The 18,395-nt window shown below is 42.4% G+C and overlaps 1 protein-coding gene across 1 annotated transcript in view; it reads left to right on the top strand.

Annotated features, from left to right (window-relative positions):
* LOC107668592 (B-cell lymphoma/leukemia 11B-like) overlaps positions 1 to 18,021 on the top strand; it is a 42,492-nt gene extending 24,471 nt beyond the window's left edge. The window contains exons 3-5 of the mRNA XM_016460527.1: positions 16,018 to 17,819; positions 17,895 to 17,906; positions 18,010 to 18,021. Coding sequence (XP_016316013.1) covers positions 16,018 to 17,819; positions 17,895 to 17,906; positions 18,010 to 18,021 — 1,826 coding nt within the window. The remainder of the gene's footprint in view (positions 1 to 16,017; positions 17,820 to 17,894; positions 17,907 to 18,009) is intronic.
* Positions 18,022 to 18,395: the final 374 nt, after the last annotated feature.

Raw genomic sequence — 18,395 nt, 5'->3', positions numbered from 1 at the left:
TAAATCACTTTCTTCAGCACTCAAAGCCACCAGAGAAACCCGCTGGTTAATCCAGGGAAATTGCTTGTGGCAGTTGAGTGGAGTAGAGAAGAGAGTCTTGTTATTTTAAGATGGCACCCCTGTTGTCTGTATAGAAAGGTGTTAATGCACCTGGCATGACTTGAAGGAAAAATTGAAGATGAAAGGCATATCTTTCAGGTAATTGAGCCACTTTTGTTTAGTTACCCTCTCTAGCCTCCTAATTAGGCCAGAGTTTTCTTAGGAAAGCATTATTTGCATGTGGGCAGTTAGGCAGTTGTTGTGTAAGGCCACCCTGTTCACTTACCTCCATGCTAAGTCTTTACGCTGTGTCTTTATGTGCAGAATTTTCTTGTGTCCCAGGTGGCCATGTCTTGGTCGGGAGAGATCTGTAGACCCCCGGCTGGGAGCATCGCTCTGTCCGCAGTCTGTGGCCCCTGTTGTTGGAAGAGGATGCCATGTGGAATTTTGCCTCTGGCGGAACCTTGGCCATCTGCCTAATTTGAAAGTGAGAGGTAGCATGTGAAATTAAATTAAACGGAGGCCAGTGCATCAGCCCAGTTTAATTGGGGCTGGAGAGTCAACTTTCTCTCTCTTTTCGCCAATTCAAACATCACTTCCCTCGATGGCACTAACCGATCCTCTCTCTCTCTCTCTCTCTCTCTCTCTCTCTCTCTCTCTCTCTCTCTCTCTCTCTCTCTCTCTCTCTCTCTCTCTCTCTCTCTCTCTCTCTCTCTCTCTCTCTCTCTCTCTCTCTCTCTCTCTCTCTCTCTCTCTCTCTCTCTCTCTCTCTCTCTCTCTCTCTCTCTCTCTCTCTCTCTCTCTCTCTCTCTCTCTCTCTCTGCTCAGTTGGGCTCAGAAATCAGATAAGAATTGCAAGGCTAAATGAGCATCATTAAAGTTAATCAGCAAAGCTGAAATAAAGCGGAAGGTAATCGGCCTCGTCCTTAGATGGTAGTGATATCAATCAAACCTGTTTAAATCTGAGGTGTGAAATGAGTGGTGTGAAGTTGGTCAGTAAAACTAAGCAGCTCTTTTATTTAACATTCTGCTAGCTAACTTTTTCACAGTGACCTTACAATACATTTCCTTGTTAATCAGTGTTTAGTGTTGATTCACAGAGCTTCATCACCTTATCCCATGTCACGTGACCATGGTTTTGAGTGCCCCTGTCAAGACGGTGTTGTCTGTGCTATTACAACCTTCAACATCTAAAATGTGCGCCTGGCCGTCCCAACTGGCACGGCTCCCTGCCTGCCCCCTGCACATTTTTGCACACACATCACAGGGAACTTTTATAGTGCCCTGCTCTCTTTGTGAAGGGATTGCTGAATGCCCAGCTTTTTATAGTTACATTTAAAGGGAGTTGGATGCCTGGCCCAGCTGGGGCTCATTATGGTATACGCCATCCAAAAATGCACGTGTAATTAATTCGCTCACACAGGCCCCCGTTTTCCCTCGTTGCTTCGGCTCCCAAGACCCGCCTGGCCTCCACTCTGTGCTCCTTCTACACCTCTGAAGGACTCCTCAGCGGACTGCACAAGTCTCTGCTCACGATCAATAACCCAGCAGAGCAATAACATGCATGTGGATCACCCTCTAAAATCCAAGGGTTGCACTGGCAGAAAGCACTTGGCTTTTAGTAATTTCCGGTTGATGTGGAATAAAAGAGAATGAATCATTATCCTTTCAGTTTGCACAATGCCTTTTTTTCTCTGTCTCTTTTCTTGCAGTCCTCTTTGGGTGTTTGAGACACTTTGACATTATTTCAGGGCCACGCTCAGCCATAACAGAGCTGGAATCAAGGGAAGACGGTCCGTTTTGGCTCTTATTGTGACATCGTTCCCAGGCAGTGATGTAAATTCTCTCAAATGAAATGAATAGCTCAGCTAATGCAATTTTTTGAAGTCCATTTTTTCCCTCTCTGCCGAGGCAGTGCCAGAAACCATTGCTCTCTTTGACAGTGAGCATTTTCCAGTTTTCTAGTGTCTGACTGTCTCTGTTCCAGCTCTCCTTGATGGCATGGACTGAGGCAACCTAGTTAAACGTTTTAGCGGGTTTACTTTCTCATTTGCTAAATCCACACTGCACTTTGTACCACTAATTTGACTTGTACATAAAGTGAGGAGTTAAAACTGGTTAAAGCTAGAGAAAATGTGTCATTCTAGTGTTTTGGAACATGCAAGCTGGTTTCTGGCTGTTAATTAGCTGGTTGACTAGCATTTTGTACCAACTAATGACCAGCTAAACCCACAGTACCATGTTCCAAAACAAATATTTACCAGCTGGATTTTATTGGAGATTGTTATTTTGCGAATTCTAATAGGGGTTGTTCATCCAAACTGGAGTGTGAGAAAGTGATGGTTTTCATATTGTTCCAAACTTGTTTTTGTTCATTTAATGAAAGTCATTGGGGTCTAAAACTACACTGGACCCCACTGATTTTCACTTTATGGACAACTGGGACATTTTTCAAAATATCTTCTTTTGTGTTTCACAGAAGAAAGAAGTCATACAGGTTTGGAACATCACCCTAAATTGAAATTTTCAATTTAGGGTGAACTATCAATTTAAGATTCACCAAATTAACTAGCTATCTCAGGGCCTCAGGTTACTATTAGTGCATGTACTGTACCAGGTCCAACAGAACAAGCAATCCCTTGAATTTAGTCCCAATGTTTATAACATGCTAGTATGTCAATGGTGAACCAGTTAGAAGCGAGGAGTTGATATTTAAAGTTCTTCCTTCGCTGAGGACCAGGTTTTGGGAGGAGAGATGGGGGCGTTCGAGGAGCTCTGTTTCTGGCAAATGAAAACAGATTGGACTGGTTATGGGAGAGGGCCTGGTTTCAGTTATACTGGAGACAGGCGTACTGTGTGAATGCCATACCCCCCACTACCACCACCCTTTCCTCCATTTACAGTCTCTGACATGTTTTTTCCAGCATTACTTTCTGCTGTGCTCTTTTCTTAAGCTTTTTTTTTTTTAGCTTTTTTTTCCAGCCCCCTTTTTCACTTGGGAATTAAACAGAAGGAGAGCAGCTCAAGGCTCCTGTAATCATGCTCACCATTTTGAGACATTTATTTTTGTTGTCAGGGAAAAATTGGTCGCAAAGAGTTAAAATCTCACTCACAAAGAGCATTTGCAAGCATGTGGTTTGACACGCTGAGCATGCCAGGGTTCATGTCGCTGAGAGTTATGTGATTATCATCATCTCTTTGACATTGGGTCCATTTTACAACTTCGACTCACAGTTATAATCATCCTATGAGAAAATGTTTTCTTTGTGCTGACAGGGAGGGGTACTTTGTTTATGCTGACTGGAGCACCCAATTTCTCTTATTATTTTGTCTAGCTGAACGCTCTACAGACAGGGATACCAAACACTGCCTGGGTAAGGCAGACCTGGCCCCCTTCGAGCGTGCGTTTTAAAAACTCCCGGCCTGTCAGTACACAAACCTCTGTGTTTTGTTTGCTAATTGAAGCTACATCATCCTCCGTGTTTGGACTGGCTCAATGATTTAAATATTTCATGCAGTTTGCAGAAAGGCTTTCGTTACAGTCTTTTTTGTGTGTTGCTCTAAAACAACATTTACATTCAGTTGCAGTGCAGCCGAGTGCCACCGAAATGAAGTGCTTGTGCAATTAGTACGTTATTGCTAGCCGTTCCTCCCTGGTCTGAAGTACAGAGTGGGCTGGGACACAATGGCTGGCGCGATTATTGGGGGCATTTGGTACACCTGATTACATTTTACAGGTGCTTGTTAAAGCGAGCCTTTCACACTCCCGACTGCCTGATGATAGGAAGCACCTCTCGCACAGGTCATGTGTTTATGTACGTGCGTATGTGTATGTGTGTGTGTTTTCACCACTCCTGAGGTCCAACAGCCTCAGCTGCCCCCTGTCTCGGAGCAGTCCATCAGGTGCAGCTTGCGTGTGATCGGGTCCTTATAAGGGCCGTTTGTGATAGAGGACACACATCCTCCCCCTTTCTCCTGCCCCTGGATTCCTACTCTAACCCATGTCTGGTCTGAATCTGCAATTCCAGGACACAGCGCACAGGTTCTCTCTGACTCTCAGCAGTGTAAACACAGAGACCTCGGCCAGAGCGCATGGACGCTGCCTCCGAAACCACATAAACACACTCACAGGTTTCTTCATGCATACTTATGAGTTGACTGCTTATGGTTTTAAAGGTGCTGTTAATTGTTGTTAGCCTTTCTGGAACGTCTATTACTACACATAAGATTAACAGATAGATTCATAAGATTAACAGATAGAAAGTTTCTGAAAAGTTCCAAAAAGATCTGCTTGGATAAAAAAAAATGCAATCAGCTGTTACTGTTAGATAATAATAGGGACATTATCTATGTGCCAACACTCTTACAGCACCTTTTAATTTAGCTAGTTACTCCAGACTGACCACAAAAGGTCTACCTGTGTCCTAAAACCTTTGGGAGTTTTTGAACTCAAATAAGATATTATTTAGTCTATTTATGACAACAGTGAGGGGAGTGAGTGAATTTACACTAGTGAGGCAAATGCTCACAAAAAGTATATTTTTTGAAGGTAGTAAGGGATTTAGCTGTTCTGTTAGTATGATTATGCTTCATAAGATATCTGCTTATTTTTCGGATGCAAGCATCACCTGGCTTCATGCACCCCACAAAATGCACCTCTCTCGAATTTCTCCTAAGCTGGCATCTCTGCACCAAAATTGCTGGGTAAATAAAGGTGCCCAACCACAAGCCAAAACCAAATTTTTGCTCTGCCGTGGGAGACGTTTTTACACCCACTACTGAGGCCGAGTATAAACGTGTTTAGGAGTCCACAGACCGATCAGTGAGGCAGATGTTTGAATCACCTTCCTCATACATTAGTCTGACAATTGCAGGAGTCAGCCAAGAAGTAACTCAGGATGCTGGATTTATCTATAGCAGATAAATCTCTGCCCATATCACAACAGTTTCACAAGTTCCTTTTTAGTTCTTTGAAACAACAGAGCATTTTTTATATAGTTCAGAGGTTGCTCTTTCAATTAGGCTAGATAGCCATTTTGTCTCTGATATTTCCCCTAAATTTACTTTAGGAGAAATAAAAATAGAATAAGAAATTATGCAGTTTATGCTATCTTATAAATTGGATTTGATTTGCATAGGCCAGAAAATGTGGTTTTGGAAGAATTTGATGAGGAATGTTTGAGTTAATATTGCATTCCGTGATTTTAGTTCTTCTGGTCAATTGGAGCACAGTTTGACATTTTCTACTGGATACTTGATAATTATTTTATTTATTTATTAAATATGCATCAATAAATTTTTACAGGTTATTGTGTAGATGTAATGGCAGTGGCTGTGCCCCAAAAGACTGGAGATTCATTACATCACACAGAGCCAGAGAGAGAGTTGAGCCAATAAGCGAGGCATATCATGTGGGGATGCTCCCTCTTGGGCCTGTACACTTTGGACCCTCTCACTCTGGCATGAGGGCAGACTGAAGAGGCTGTCCAAAAATCTGTTGGTTTGTAGTCCCGTGCAAATCAGACTTATGGTGCGTTCAGAGTGGAAGCACCAGTCATGGCATTGATGCAAAAAACACGGTTAGACAAAAACATGACATGAGTGGCAACAAAACAAACATCCTCGCTTTAAACATTTAGACCATGATTTAACAATTATTACAATTGTTAATATGCACTAAATGGATGAGATTATCCGTAATTACCTTGCCAGTCACTTGTGATGTTTTTGTTTGATTTAGCGCCCAGGGTTGTGCGGCATTCAGAACTGAATTAAGAATGCTATTTTTAATTCCTGAATTTGAATTGAGGTAAGCAGAATTGCAATTGGAATATAAGGAAGAAGATTCCATATAACTGTACTTTTTTATTAGAAAAAACTATTGGTTTGTCAAAGATTTGTTTGAGTTTAAAAAAGCTTTGAAATTTAAACATTATGAATTTTGCCTAAACTGGTTGGTACCTAATCTTAGCATTAGCATTTGCTTTGACTAAATATTTCTATTGATTCTATTCTTATGTTTTAAACTCCCAACATTTGCAAATCTGAGAAGTTCTCTTTTGCATTTTGAGGCAGGTACGAGCAGGTAGGTGAGGCTGGTGCTACTTAAGACCTGTGTAGCAGGATTAGGAGGTTTGAATTGCCCCCTCCCCTTTTTAGGTATTTTGACTACTGCATTATGACTTCTTTCTTCCCATCACTTCCAGTCCTGCTTATAAATAAAATTGGCGATAATGACAAAATAAAATAAAGACAAGATGTGACATATTTAGTTAACAGAAAAAAGGAAAAAATAGGGAGAAAAAGTGGGTGAAAAGTAGTGAAGTAGTATTGTCCAAACTGCTGAAGTGTGTTTATCCTCTTGAACTCAACCTGTCCAGTTGGGGATTTGGCAGATAGGAGGCAGAGAATGTAAAGCAGATGTTAGCTGTGTGAAATGGCTGTGCGCTGTCCAGTCCGGGTCTGCACTAGTATGTCAAGCAGGCTGTAAAAAACAGCTGCTTCTAGATTCCTTCGCCTCATTTACACTTAGTAAATCACCCATGATTCCCTGCTCCCCTGCTGAATGCTATCTCTCCCCCTCAGATCTGCCCACTGTCTTTGTGGTAGACGGTGCTGTCCCCGCTGAGCATGCTCTGAGATGCGTAACTTTGCGGCTAAGGACACCACTGCTCTTTACGGCACTAGTTCACGATTATCTCTCCTTTCCGAGGCTTACAGAGCAGGTGTAGCTCTTCCTACAAGCATATGTCACATGCGTAAGAGCGTGAAGCGTTCCTCCATACGAGAGGAAACTGTGGGCAGGCGCAGTTCTGGCTCTCTACAGCTTTGTTCGCAGCAGCACAATGCGCCGGGACTGATTTGCATGTAACTGTTGCCTCCGATTTGCCATGATAGTCATAAATAAGACATTAGCAATTCAAGGTGAGGAATTAGAGGCCTGGGAGACTCCCAGATCACACACATGGTAATGAAGCCCCTGGCTTAATAATGCAAGAAATGTCAGGAAACTTTCCTCAAGCTGGGCGGACGGGAGGGAGGCACCCTGTGCCTAGGGCTCATGTCATCTTTGTTCTAAATGCAAATCAGTTTGTCGTGACATTGACTCTATCAAATGTGGAGCGCTCCGACACCCCAGGCCCAGAAGCGGGCTGTCAGGTCTGGCTTAGTCTCCCAGGTCCACTCTAGCTCACGCGGCGGACTCTCTCGTCCTGCACCACCTACTTCATGGCATTTTGAGTTATCGATCCGCAACGCAGAGTACTTGTTTTTGTGTTTTCCTCTCTGTTTCTTGTTTTTTAGTCCTCTCACAGAAAGATGTTAACACAGCAAAGTGCTGGAGAGAGTCAGTCTGTTAGCAGGAACTCAATCCGCCTAGTGTGCAGGTATACATGAAATACAAGGAATATAATCTCGACCTTAATATTTTAAGAACTCCAGTGTGTGAAAAACTCCAGGCAGCTCAAAGAGAGATGACTCAGGCTCAGAAAGGGAGACTTCTAACGCTTGGGAAATTCCAAGGTTATCTGAGTAAGTCCTGGTTAACAGGATGTCCAGTTTTGAAGTGGGATTTGCAGTCCCATGTGACCAATTTTTTCTCCTTCTTCCCTTTGCTCATCTCCAGCATGAAAAGGCAGAGTCTCCCAAAATAACTCCAAAGGTTAAGATATTAATTAAACGTTAAGGGGCGAGAGGACGGATAATGAGGGGGACTCTTCACAAACAGACTGCCTAGTGCTCCAGTCAGGAAGCCTGGGATGAATGAAGGTACCAAATCAGTTGCTCTCCACTCTCGGTCTCTGCAGTCATTACACAAATTACCTCCCAGCTTCAATATCTGTCTGCACCTCTTGCAGTTGTCATAAGTATCCCTGGTCATTAGAGTATGCTGGGTAATCAGATGGAACAAAATTCATCCCGAGCAATTAAAAAACACCTCCAAGACCCGGTGGCTGGCAATTAAACCTTTCACTGCACATCTCGACTGTCATCGTCTTGGTCTTTTTTCTGCTAATCTAATAACTTCGAGCAAAGTATTTAAAAGCTTGACCTTAACACAATTCCTCCTCAAAAACAGATCAGATGTTTAGGCCCTTTTCTCCTAAGTTACATTGCATCTAGTTTGTTTAAAAGCCTAATCTGCTCCAGTGCATGACAAATACCCTTTTGATTTTGCCGTAATAAGGCATTTGCATACGTTTCTCTTATTTCACAGCACACAGGGTGTAGAGCGGGAAATGAATGCTGTAATTTGATGGCCTTGACACAGTTGACATTAATCGTAAACTGTCTAGTGATTGGCACTTCCCCAGCAATTGTCGATCTAGAGGTAAACCTGTTTCCCTCACCGACTGGTGCAGCCTTCCATAATAGCCATGATTTAATTTAGCTATTTAACCTGTAATTCCAGCAATATTTATTGAAGAGCGAGGGGAGAAAATTGGGCCATTAGGTGCTGAGGATGAATACATTGAGATGAAAATGAACACGCCTAACTGGTAGTTGACCTTCGCGTTTTGTAGCAGTTTTTATTAGCGCGGGCCACAGTAATTACTGCAAATTGAATCATAGAGGAAACTGAATACATTCGGTAATGAGCATTTTTATTCGTTATTGCACTTTCTGACTGGGCTGTGAGGTATGAAGTCTCCACTCGGGGCCGGCGTGCGCTCCTGAGAGGATTCCGGAACATGGAAACTCGGCTAAATTAACACCGCAGAATATTTCTTGTCAGATCTGCGCAGTGAAACGGTGTTAACCAGCTACTCCCGCTCACACCTCGAACCGGGTAAAAAGACAGTCATTATAAAAATCTCATTTTTTTTTAAACCAGATGATTTTCCCCCCGAACCTGAGGTGATGTTTTGTTGTTTGGTTTGTTACAGACGCTGTCTGAATTTTGTTGTGTGCCATCTTTAAAACAACATCCTCTCGCATCCTCTCGCATCCTCTGATGTTGTTTTTCTGAGCCGGGGAGAAATGGGGTGGGGGGTGGGATGCCAATTTATTTGTGAGCATTGTCTTTTTTGGACGGCATATGGCACGTCCTGTAAGACGTTGCAAGATGCAAATTCAGGGGAGTCTGACTTTAAATGAAGCAGTGACAGTGACAGGAGCCCTTTTGAAGAGCACACATCACAGTACTCCAGGGAGGAACAGCAGGGGAGACCCACAATGCCGTGCGGCTTTCTCATTCTCTCTCTTTCTCCCCTCTCTGTCTGCACCACCCACCTCTTCCTTACAGTACAATGGCATTCATCATACAAGAGACCAGCGTTACTGTATGAACGCGGCCCTCATTTGCAGGCTTATCCCGCACCCTGCCTTCCTCAAAGGGAGGCTAGCCATAGTGTTGAAATCCTCCAGCCATAACATCATCTTAGTTCTACCAGTGTTTACAGTCTCATTTTGTTTTTTATCTCAAGAGTCTTGCTTTGTTAGCGTATAGCGGTTAGCGTGAGTTGACGTGCTGTGTTGTTTACGTATCCATGGATTATTTCCCTGTTCTTGCAAGGGACTCCAATTTGCTTCTTTTTTCCCTCTCGCTCTCCCTCTGTAGATTCAGATAGACAAGTGTTTCGTCTCTGTTTGATGCGCTCATCTGGTTGAATAGAGACGTGTGGCGATTCTTTACACTCAGCTGCGCGGTGCTTTGCAGCCAGACGCCGCGCTTGAATGAGGCTGCCGCCATGTTTCACGAGACCCGTCTCTGCTCCGCAAAACAGCAGCTTGATTCCTAATTAATGGGACATGCGTCGCTCTGCATATCTATCCGAGGAGAATCTAACTTAATTTTCGAGCAGGGTGTCCACACTAATAATCATTCAATGGAATAGTCATCCCGAGGCCTGTGGAGTTTAGTCCCTCTAAATTATCATTAAGGACCAGACTACACTTAATCAATATTACAAAAAAAAGTCTGGGAGAGCATGCCGGGATAGGGATGAAGGTGGAGCTTATTAGAGACCTCTAAGAAGGCGTTTGCATGAGGCAGGGCCTCCTCAAAAGCATGCCGCCTTACTCTAAACAAACGTAATAAAACTAGGGTGTTAAGCTTTGGAGAATCCATTGGATGTACAGAACTTTTTTTTTTTTTTTTTTGGAAATGTATGGAAAATGAAGGAACACTTTAGTCTGGGATGTGATTTCAATGTTACTCTCTTAGAAAAATGACCCATAATACCAAGCTGCCAAATTTAGCACATCACGGTGCTCTTAAATGCATTTTCTACACAAGTACCCTTAACCTGTTCTTATTAAAAATTACAGTAATTTTTCACTTTTCAGCAGAAATGTTTTATTTTTGTTTCAAGCTGCAAAATGTTTCCAGACCGCCATGATGAAGCACTTATGTCTCAAAGGCGTCTCGGTCAGCGGCGTGACTCTCTCTGGATCTGTCTTTACTGTACTATGACAGTAGTTTCTGTTGGAAATTTGGATGGCGTAACTGTAAATGCTGAAAATGGGACACCGGACTCCCTCGTGGGCTCAGAAAAGCTACCGTGCACGAGTGAGCTAGTTTCTCGCTCTCCCTTTCTTTCTTGCGCTCGCTTTTCCCTCTTTCCTCTGTAAGCCATCCAAGAAGCCCCCTGCCAAAGCTGTGTGTGAACCACAGCCAAACAAAACACAGGCAGCCGTCCAGGCCAGCGCGGCACGCTTCCACTAATAGAGAGAGAAAAGCTTCCAGACCCTACACGCTACTTACAGGACGGCAAAATTCTTTACGCTAGATAATAACTTAATGACAGCCTAAATGAAGTCCCTATAGTGAAAACCACTGTCAGCAAATGAGCACCTCATTAAAAGATGCTATATCCCTTTCCTCCCCCTCCCTGTCAATTTATAACCCGCCTTTATTGTGTCAAAAATCTCAAATTCCTGGAGATTTTTGCTCCTTTGTCCTCGCAAGACAATCTGGTTGTGTCTCGTTCACTAACACAAACACAGACACACATTCACCCTATGCTTTCAAAGCAAATAATGTATGTAACAATATATGCCAAATCAAACTAAGATCTTTTTTTTGGCCTCTTTTAAAAAAAAAAATATTATGATTTATGGTTTATTTTTAATCTCATTGAAGGTGCAAACAACAAAAGCCAATGAATTCACTAAGCACGTCTTCAGGTGTAATTTACGCTCAAACGTTGGCCTTGTCGCTTTTAACAACTACCACAAAATAATCGTCGCGGTAAATTTGTGACACTGACTGTGAACTGTAAAATAAAGTGGCCAAATCGAAGAGACTGCATGTTGAATAATTTTTATTCCTCATGTATTTATTTATTTTTTTCCATTTTCAGGATTAAAGCTAAAGTGGATCATTGTACCTCTCAGTGCGACGCTGAAACCTATTAACTGTCATCTTTTAATTTTTCGGTTAATGTGTCTTAAAGCCCGGTATTTGCATGTCGTTTAAGTCGGTGTGTGTGAAGAACCACAATTGTTATTAGTGATAATTTCTCTTTAACTGAATTGGGGTCTGCATGCACGACTGATACTGCCGATGACAAACAGTTTCACACAATACCATCCTCGTTCTCCTCTCCCGCCCGGCAGCTGGGCCTCGTTGGGAATATCTAATTGAAAATAGAATCAGCCAGTGCTCAGCATGAGAAACTAATCACTCCAAACTTATCAGCAGAATGGGCAGGCTGCTATTTGGCCCTTTCATTTCCAAATCAGAGAAATCGGAATTGCCAGAATGCACTGCAACAATGCAAAAAACAAACAAACAAAAAAACAGTAAAAGTTCCTCTGTGTGGAAATCTATATTATAGGTCATGTCTTGTATATTTGTCGTAATTTATCTTCATGCTGTTTGTTGTATTTGCAAAGTTAAATGTGTACATATCTGTGCATGCATTAAAACATAAAATCCAGATGACTTATTTTTTTCAATAAATCATATTATAATTACTATGATCTTAGTTTTGATAGTGGATACTATTCTGATTAATTTTTTTTAAAGTAAATTTTAGTTTTATTATTGTGTGTGTGTGTGTGTGTGTGTGAGTATTACAGGCCATATTAAAATATAATATTAAAAATATTAAAAATATTAATAAAATTAACAATATAATCAATTCAAAATAATTCCATATCCTAACAAAGCCTGACTCACTATCCAATAAAATCAATTTTTGTTTTTTTTTTGGAAATCACATTCTGATTGTTACGTGTTGTGGATTCCATTTTATATTGTCTTATATTCTATACTCTATGTATTTATGAATGTGTGTTTTAGGTGCATGTTTATAAAGATAACACTGTACCATTAGTCATTTCATTAGTATTAGTGCATTTATTATTTATGTATTATTTTGTAAAATATTACCTGTATAAATGTGTGTCTTCTGATATTTGGTTCATTATGGTTGTTTTAGGTGTAAATGTTTGCAAACGTGTGTTGATACAGTACAAGAACCTGATAGTGAATAGCTACAGCACTCCATGCCGACACAAAATCCGGGAATACGTCCACCTAAACCTGAGCACACTCGTAGTGTTAGTAGCAAGAGAAGTGATGCGGGTTTTCTCTCCCGCTCTCTCTCCCCCCTCTGCCTCTCTCTTCCTTTTTTTCATGTGGAAATGTGAAATAGTAGGGTGATTAAATAGAGCTGTATATTAAAGTACAGCTGACATTAGAATTAGCATAATGTGCTCTCGCCTCGGGCTGCATACTTTATTTGCCATCTGCGTCGGACTCCAATCCCCTCGGGAGTGCAGGCACTGAACACTTCTCAATAAACTCATGCCCGAGTCCCTTCAGCACGGCCACAAATACCATTTCAGGCAGCAGCCATTGATTTGTCTTAATTGTGGGGCAGAAATGAACATTCGGCCCCCTGATGACTTCTGTTTGTCTGCGAGAGGATCAGCTAGTACAGTAGCCCGTGTTTTACGCCCTGGTAGTTATAGAGAAATGTTCTCTCTCTCTCTCTCTCTCTCTCTCTCGCTCTCTCTCTCATACACACACACATACACACACACAATGGAAAAGGACAGTGCCTAGTAAACACAGACACTACTTGTTTTCTAGGCCTCCTTTACATGGAGTATTAGTCTTTGAAAGCATCTGCCATAAAACAACAAGAGGAGGTTGGAGGATTGTGTTTGTGTGTGTGTGCTTTTTGCGTGTATGCATATATGTAGGCCTTGAGAGGCTGGGGGGAAAAAGATGGCCATTGTGTGGAGTTTACGCTCTTGTCCACTGTAATTAAGTCAAAAGCTTTACAGGACAAGGGTAGAGGTAAACAGATGTTCTTATGAATGCACATCAGCCACATAATAACATCTAGCGGAGAATGCGTATTTTTTTCTCAGTGAACCTTTAAAATGCATTTAAGTGCTTGTAAATGTTTCATCTTTGAATTTTTTTTTTTTTTTTTACATTTAAAAGGGCATTGATTGAACATTTCTTTCTATGTGTCATACATATCAGCTAACACACATCATCTGACAGAAGCTTTTTGTTTTAACCCTCATGTTTGTGCTTTATGTTTGAGGTCTCACATGGTATAAGTAATAATCTTAAAAAAGGAATTTTGAAATTTAACATTCTCCTCATTTACAATATTATTTTTTTTGTAAATTATTATGAGATATTTAAACTCAATAGGCAAACATTATTGCAGATTTAACTTATCTGTTGTAGTAAATATGCACCTTTCAGAATTGTGACTGATATCAAATATAGTAAATTTGTTTATGTTTGAGGTCAATTTGACCATAGCAAAAATTTAAAGCATGCATTAAAGCAGTGGTTGTATTTGGTGTATTGTGTATTTCTTAGTGTTTACACCAATCTGAAACTGATGTCAGCATATGGTTTTTTTAAACTTTTTTTTTTAAACACTATAAAAATAATTTATGATTTTTCCTTGAGGATGTTTAAAGGATATTATCACCTTTGCTTATAATCAGATTTGATAAGATTAGGAAAAGTCATTAAGAATCAACCTGATATTTAAATTCTAAAAAAAAAAAAAATTGCATTGGGTCAGACCCCAAACAGGACATGAAGGGTAAACTATTGATAATGATATTTCTCTAAGCACAAAAGAATGCTATGATACCTGTGGAAGAAAATGCTTTTTTAAATGTTGTTAATATGGCATTTTAGAAATTTTCATATGTGCATGGCACTACTCATTTTTTACTGATTTACATTTTTGTGTGCTTACTATTCAAATTCCTTGATGAAATATTGCATCTCAGTATACCAGTCAGATGAAGCTTCAGGCTATTGCTGTATATAATCCCTTGTCTCTGTCTCTTTCAGATGAAAACACACTCCCATGTTTAGCATTGCTCTTCAGCAACATGTAAAGGAATGCTAGAACAGATACTAACCATTCATTCTCTCTGCTCTTTTTGATCCTTCACAATGGCCATGATTGAAATAGACACCCATGAGGGCTTCCTAGTCCCAGCTCCTCCGAGCCCTGTGTGTGACTGCCGCCCCATTGTTCTCTCAGCAGCCGCTCGCTCTCGCACACATACATATACATGAAAACACTCATGAAGGTACACAAAGCACAGCCAGAAATCAAATACCCAAACAATTACGGCAGCATATGTTTTTCTGCATATCCTAAATTGCTGCATTAGGTCAGAACAGCAAGCTTTCATTTAATAAATAAATGAAACTCATTTCCTAGTGCACAATTACCATTTTGACTTTGTAGATCTTTTTTTTTTTTTTTTTGCTTTTACACCAGTGCCCCTGGAGTACAGCAGAGATGGTTTAGCATCCTTTTTCATTGTATACTCCGTACACTTGGCTTGTTTGTGCTGCCATGGTAATGAGTCCCCTTTGCATGGCGGAACCGGTGTAACAGTGAAGTTGTAGCATCAATTAGTCATGTATAGTTAAAGCTCCAGAGCCGCACCAAGCACAGGAGACACTTTTTAACACATCCTCTGATCCGAGAACTGATGCTGTTCACACTTTACCTGAACCCAGAGTGTATGCAGACTTCACACATTCACTTGCTGGCATTTAATTATATGATTAAAACTGTGGAATATGGAATAAAATTGTTATCAGTGCAATTAATTCACTAGTGAGCCATTTTTTCTTTGTAATCAAACTTGCTCTCAGAGTAGCAGTGATTCACTGTGATGTCATTAAGGGGGGAGGGGGCTTTCCAGGAAGTGTAACTGTAGAATAAGATAAAAACGTGAGAGGAAGTAAGAAAAACAATCTTGAGAAATTCTTAATGGAACAGTAAATAATACCCTTGAGCTGTTTTAAATGCCACAGACTTTAACTCTCACACCGGTGTGCATTTTTCCTCTCAGCCTCTTAAATCACAGGCAGTGTTTTCACTCTTTATTTGAAACCATTTATCTTGATGTGTGCTCCCCCTTCCCCTAACCCACACCCTCCTCTCTCTTTTTTTATTTGTTTCTTTGAGGGGGCAACTTAAGTTTATTTGTTTGATAGTGATGAGAGTCCCCTAAATCACAGTTTAAGTTGTACTTCTCCAATTTGGTGGCATATTACTCTGGCATCCTAGGACAGTCTCAGTGCTTGGAGGGTTTCCCAGTTTAGAGTGTTCTTGCCTGACATTATGCTTCTAAAATGAGTCAGCCGTTTGTAAAAGCGAAGATTAAAGGCAAGTTGAAATGGGGAATGCAATGTTCCCAGAGCTCCAACCCTTCGTAGAGCAGTATGGCAATGCACTTGTCACAGCTCTGTTAAGTATGAGTTGCCCTGTTCATGTTACGGCCTGATGGGTGCACGAAAATGGCCATAGCCCAAAGTGTCAGATACCTCAAAGTTTGTTCTTTGTAACATGTAATCATGCTTGACCCTACGCCTCATTCTTCATCAAGTCAGATCTACTTTTAGTGGGTTATTTAACAGGACTAAATTTCTAGCATTATGACACAAATGTTGTGGAAGTGACCTGCAGAGGTTTTAAACTCAAACATAAATAAAGATCTTTGTTGTTTTCTGCTTGGTTGCAGGTAGAGATGAACCTTCGAGTTACATATGCACGACGTGCAAACAGCCCTATTCCAATGCCTGGTTCCTTCTGCAACATGCTCAGAACACGCATGGGATACGCATCTACTTGGAGACCAACCCCTCGAATACCTCCCTGACCCCACGGATCACTATTCCTCCCCCCATTGGTGCTGAATCCATACCACAGTCCCCGTTAACCAGCTTTTTAGGGGACAACAACCCCTTCCACCTCCTACGGATGACTGGGCCCTTACTCCGAGAGCCCCCACCTGGCTTTGTGGAAAACCGCCTCCCTAATACGCCTCCTTTTGTCAGCCCCCCTCCTCGCCATCACTTAGATCCCCATCGCCTAGAACGCCTTAGCGCAGAGGAAATGGGTTTAATCTCCCAGCATCCCAGTGCCTTTGAGAGAGTGATGCGCATGACACCCATGGCCATGGAGTCCCAGTCCATGGATTTCTCCCGCCGACTTAGAGAGCTCGCTGGAAACAACAACTCCACTCCACCGCTGTCACCAAGCCGTGCAAACCCTATGCATCGCCTCCTCAATCCCAACCCCTTCCAGCCCAGCCCGAAGTCGCCCTTTCTGAGCACCCCTCCACTACCTCCCATGCCCCCTAACAGCACCACCCCACCGCAGACACTGGGCAAGTCGAAGTCCTGTGAGTTCTGTGGCAAGACCTTCAAGTTTCAGAGTAATCTGGTTGTTCATCGGCGAAGCCACACGGGCGAGAAACCCTACAAGTGCCAACTGTGTGATCATGCCTGTTCTCAGGCTAGCAAACTGAAACGCCACATGAAGACCCACATGCACAAGTCTGGCTCCATGACGGGGCGTTCTGATGATGGCCTGTCCACCACCAGTTCACCCGAGCCAGGCACTAGTGACGTCACTGGGGAGGGTATGAAGAACAGAGACAGTGATTTTAGAGGTGAGGGCATGGGCCCTGAAAATGAAGAGGAGGAGGAAGAGGAAGAAGAGGAGGAACTAGAAAATGAAAGCAGGCCTGAGTCAGACTTCAGCATGGACTCGGAGTTCAGTCGGAATAGGGAAAATGGCTCAAAGCCACCTTCGGATGAGAAGAACCTCTCCTTGGGGAAGATGGTGGAAAACGTAGGGCTCAGCTCCATCCAACAGTACAATAACTTAATAGTCGACAATCGGAAAAGGCTTCCGTTCTCCAAAAGGATGTCAGAAGGGCAGAGGGATGTGGGTGACCGCGATTCAGTAGCAGGGGAAATGGACCAAGTGGAGCGGGCAACTGTGAATGGAAGGAACTGTGGCTCGGGTGACTCTTTCTTAGGCCTGTTTCCCCGCAAGCCCACTCCTATCACCAGCCCCAGCCTCTCCAACTCCTCTAACAAGAGGATCAAAATCGAAAAGGATTTGGACATAACCCCAGCCCCCCTAATCCCATCTGAAAACGTCTACTCCCAGTGGCTAGTGGGCTATGCAGCATCCCGCCACTTCATCAAAGATCCCTTTCTTGGCTTCACCGATTCCAGACAATCTCCATTCGCCACCTCCTCGGAGCACTCTTCCGAGAACGGCAGCCTGCGATTCTCCACGCCGCCAGGGGACCTGCTGGACGGGGGCCTCTCTGGCCGCAGTGGTACCGCTAGCGGAGGCAGCACCCCACACTTGGGTGGGGGGCCGGGATCAGGCCGGCCCAGCTCAAAAGAAAGCCGGAGAAGTGACACCTGTGAGTACTGTGGGAAGGTGTTCAAGAACTGTAGCAATCTGACAGTACACAGACGCAGCCACACAGGCGAGAGGCCCTACAAGTGTGAGCTTTGCACAGTGAATCTGATTATAGTTATAAAACGTGTATGATATTGATTTACCTGGTTAATCTGGTCATGTCCCGTGTGTCAGAGCCATCAGCAGGTATGCAGATTAGTCAATTGCACAGTAAAGAGTGTATGTCATGACCTGTTGAGCGTGTGCTAAAACAGTAAGACAATTTTTTTCTTTCTTTCTTCTCATTCAGGACTTCCTGTGATGTGTAGTTGAACGCATTCTCAGAAGTAGCAACACGCTTACAGAATGCACAGCTGAATTTTCTATCCAACTGATTTATTGGCAGTTAAACAGCCTTCTTTCGACAAGATGCCCTAACCAGCGCAAACGATTGAAGCGAGGGAATATCGTGGTTTTAAAAAGAGCAAAGCAAACTAATGAAACAGAAAGAGAGAGAGAAAGAAAGAAAAATAAACACGCAGCTCTTCGCAATTGACCCGCACTTTATTATTTTGATTTACATATTTGAAAACAATAGCGAAAACGGCTTCTGAGCAAGAAATTATGTTCAAATACAAATTTATTGGGCCTTGCTAGAGGGAGCATCTGAGATTGAAGTGCCAGTGTTGATAGGCT

The sequence above is a fragment of the Sinocyclocheilus anshuiensis genome, unplaced genomic scaffold, assembly GCF_001515605.1.
Source record: "Sinocyclocheilus anshuiensis isolate Anshui unplaced genomic scaffold, SAMN03320099.WGS_v1.1 scaffold2047, whole genome shotgun sequence".
In the NCBI taxonomy this organism is placed as follows: Eukaryota; Metazoa; Chordata; class Actinopteri; order Cypriniformes; family Cyprinidae; genus Sinocyclocheilus; species Sinocyclocheilus anshuiensis.
Note: the sequence above shows the minus strand (reverse complement) of the source record. Positions and strands in the feature narration are given on the sequence as shown.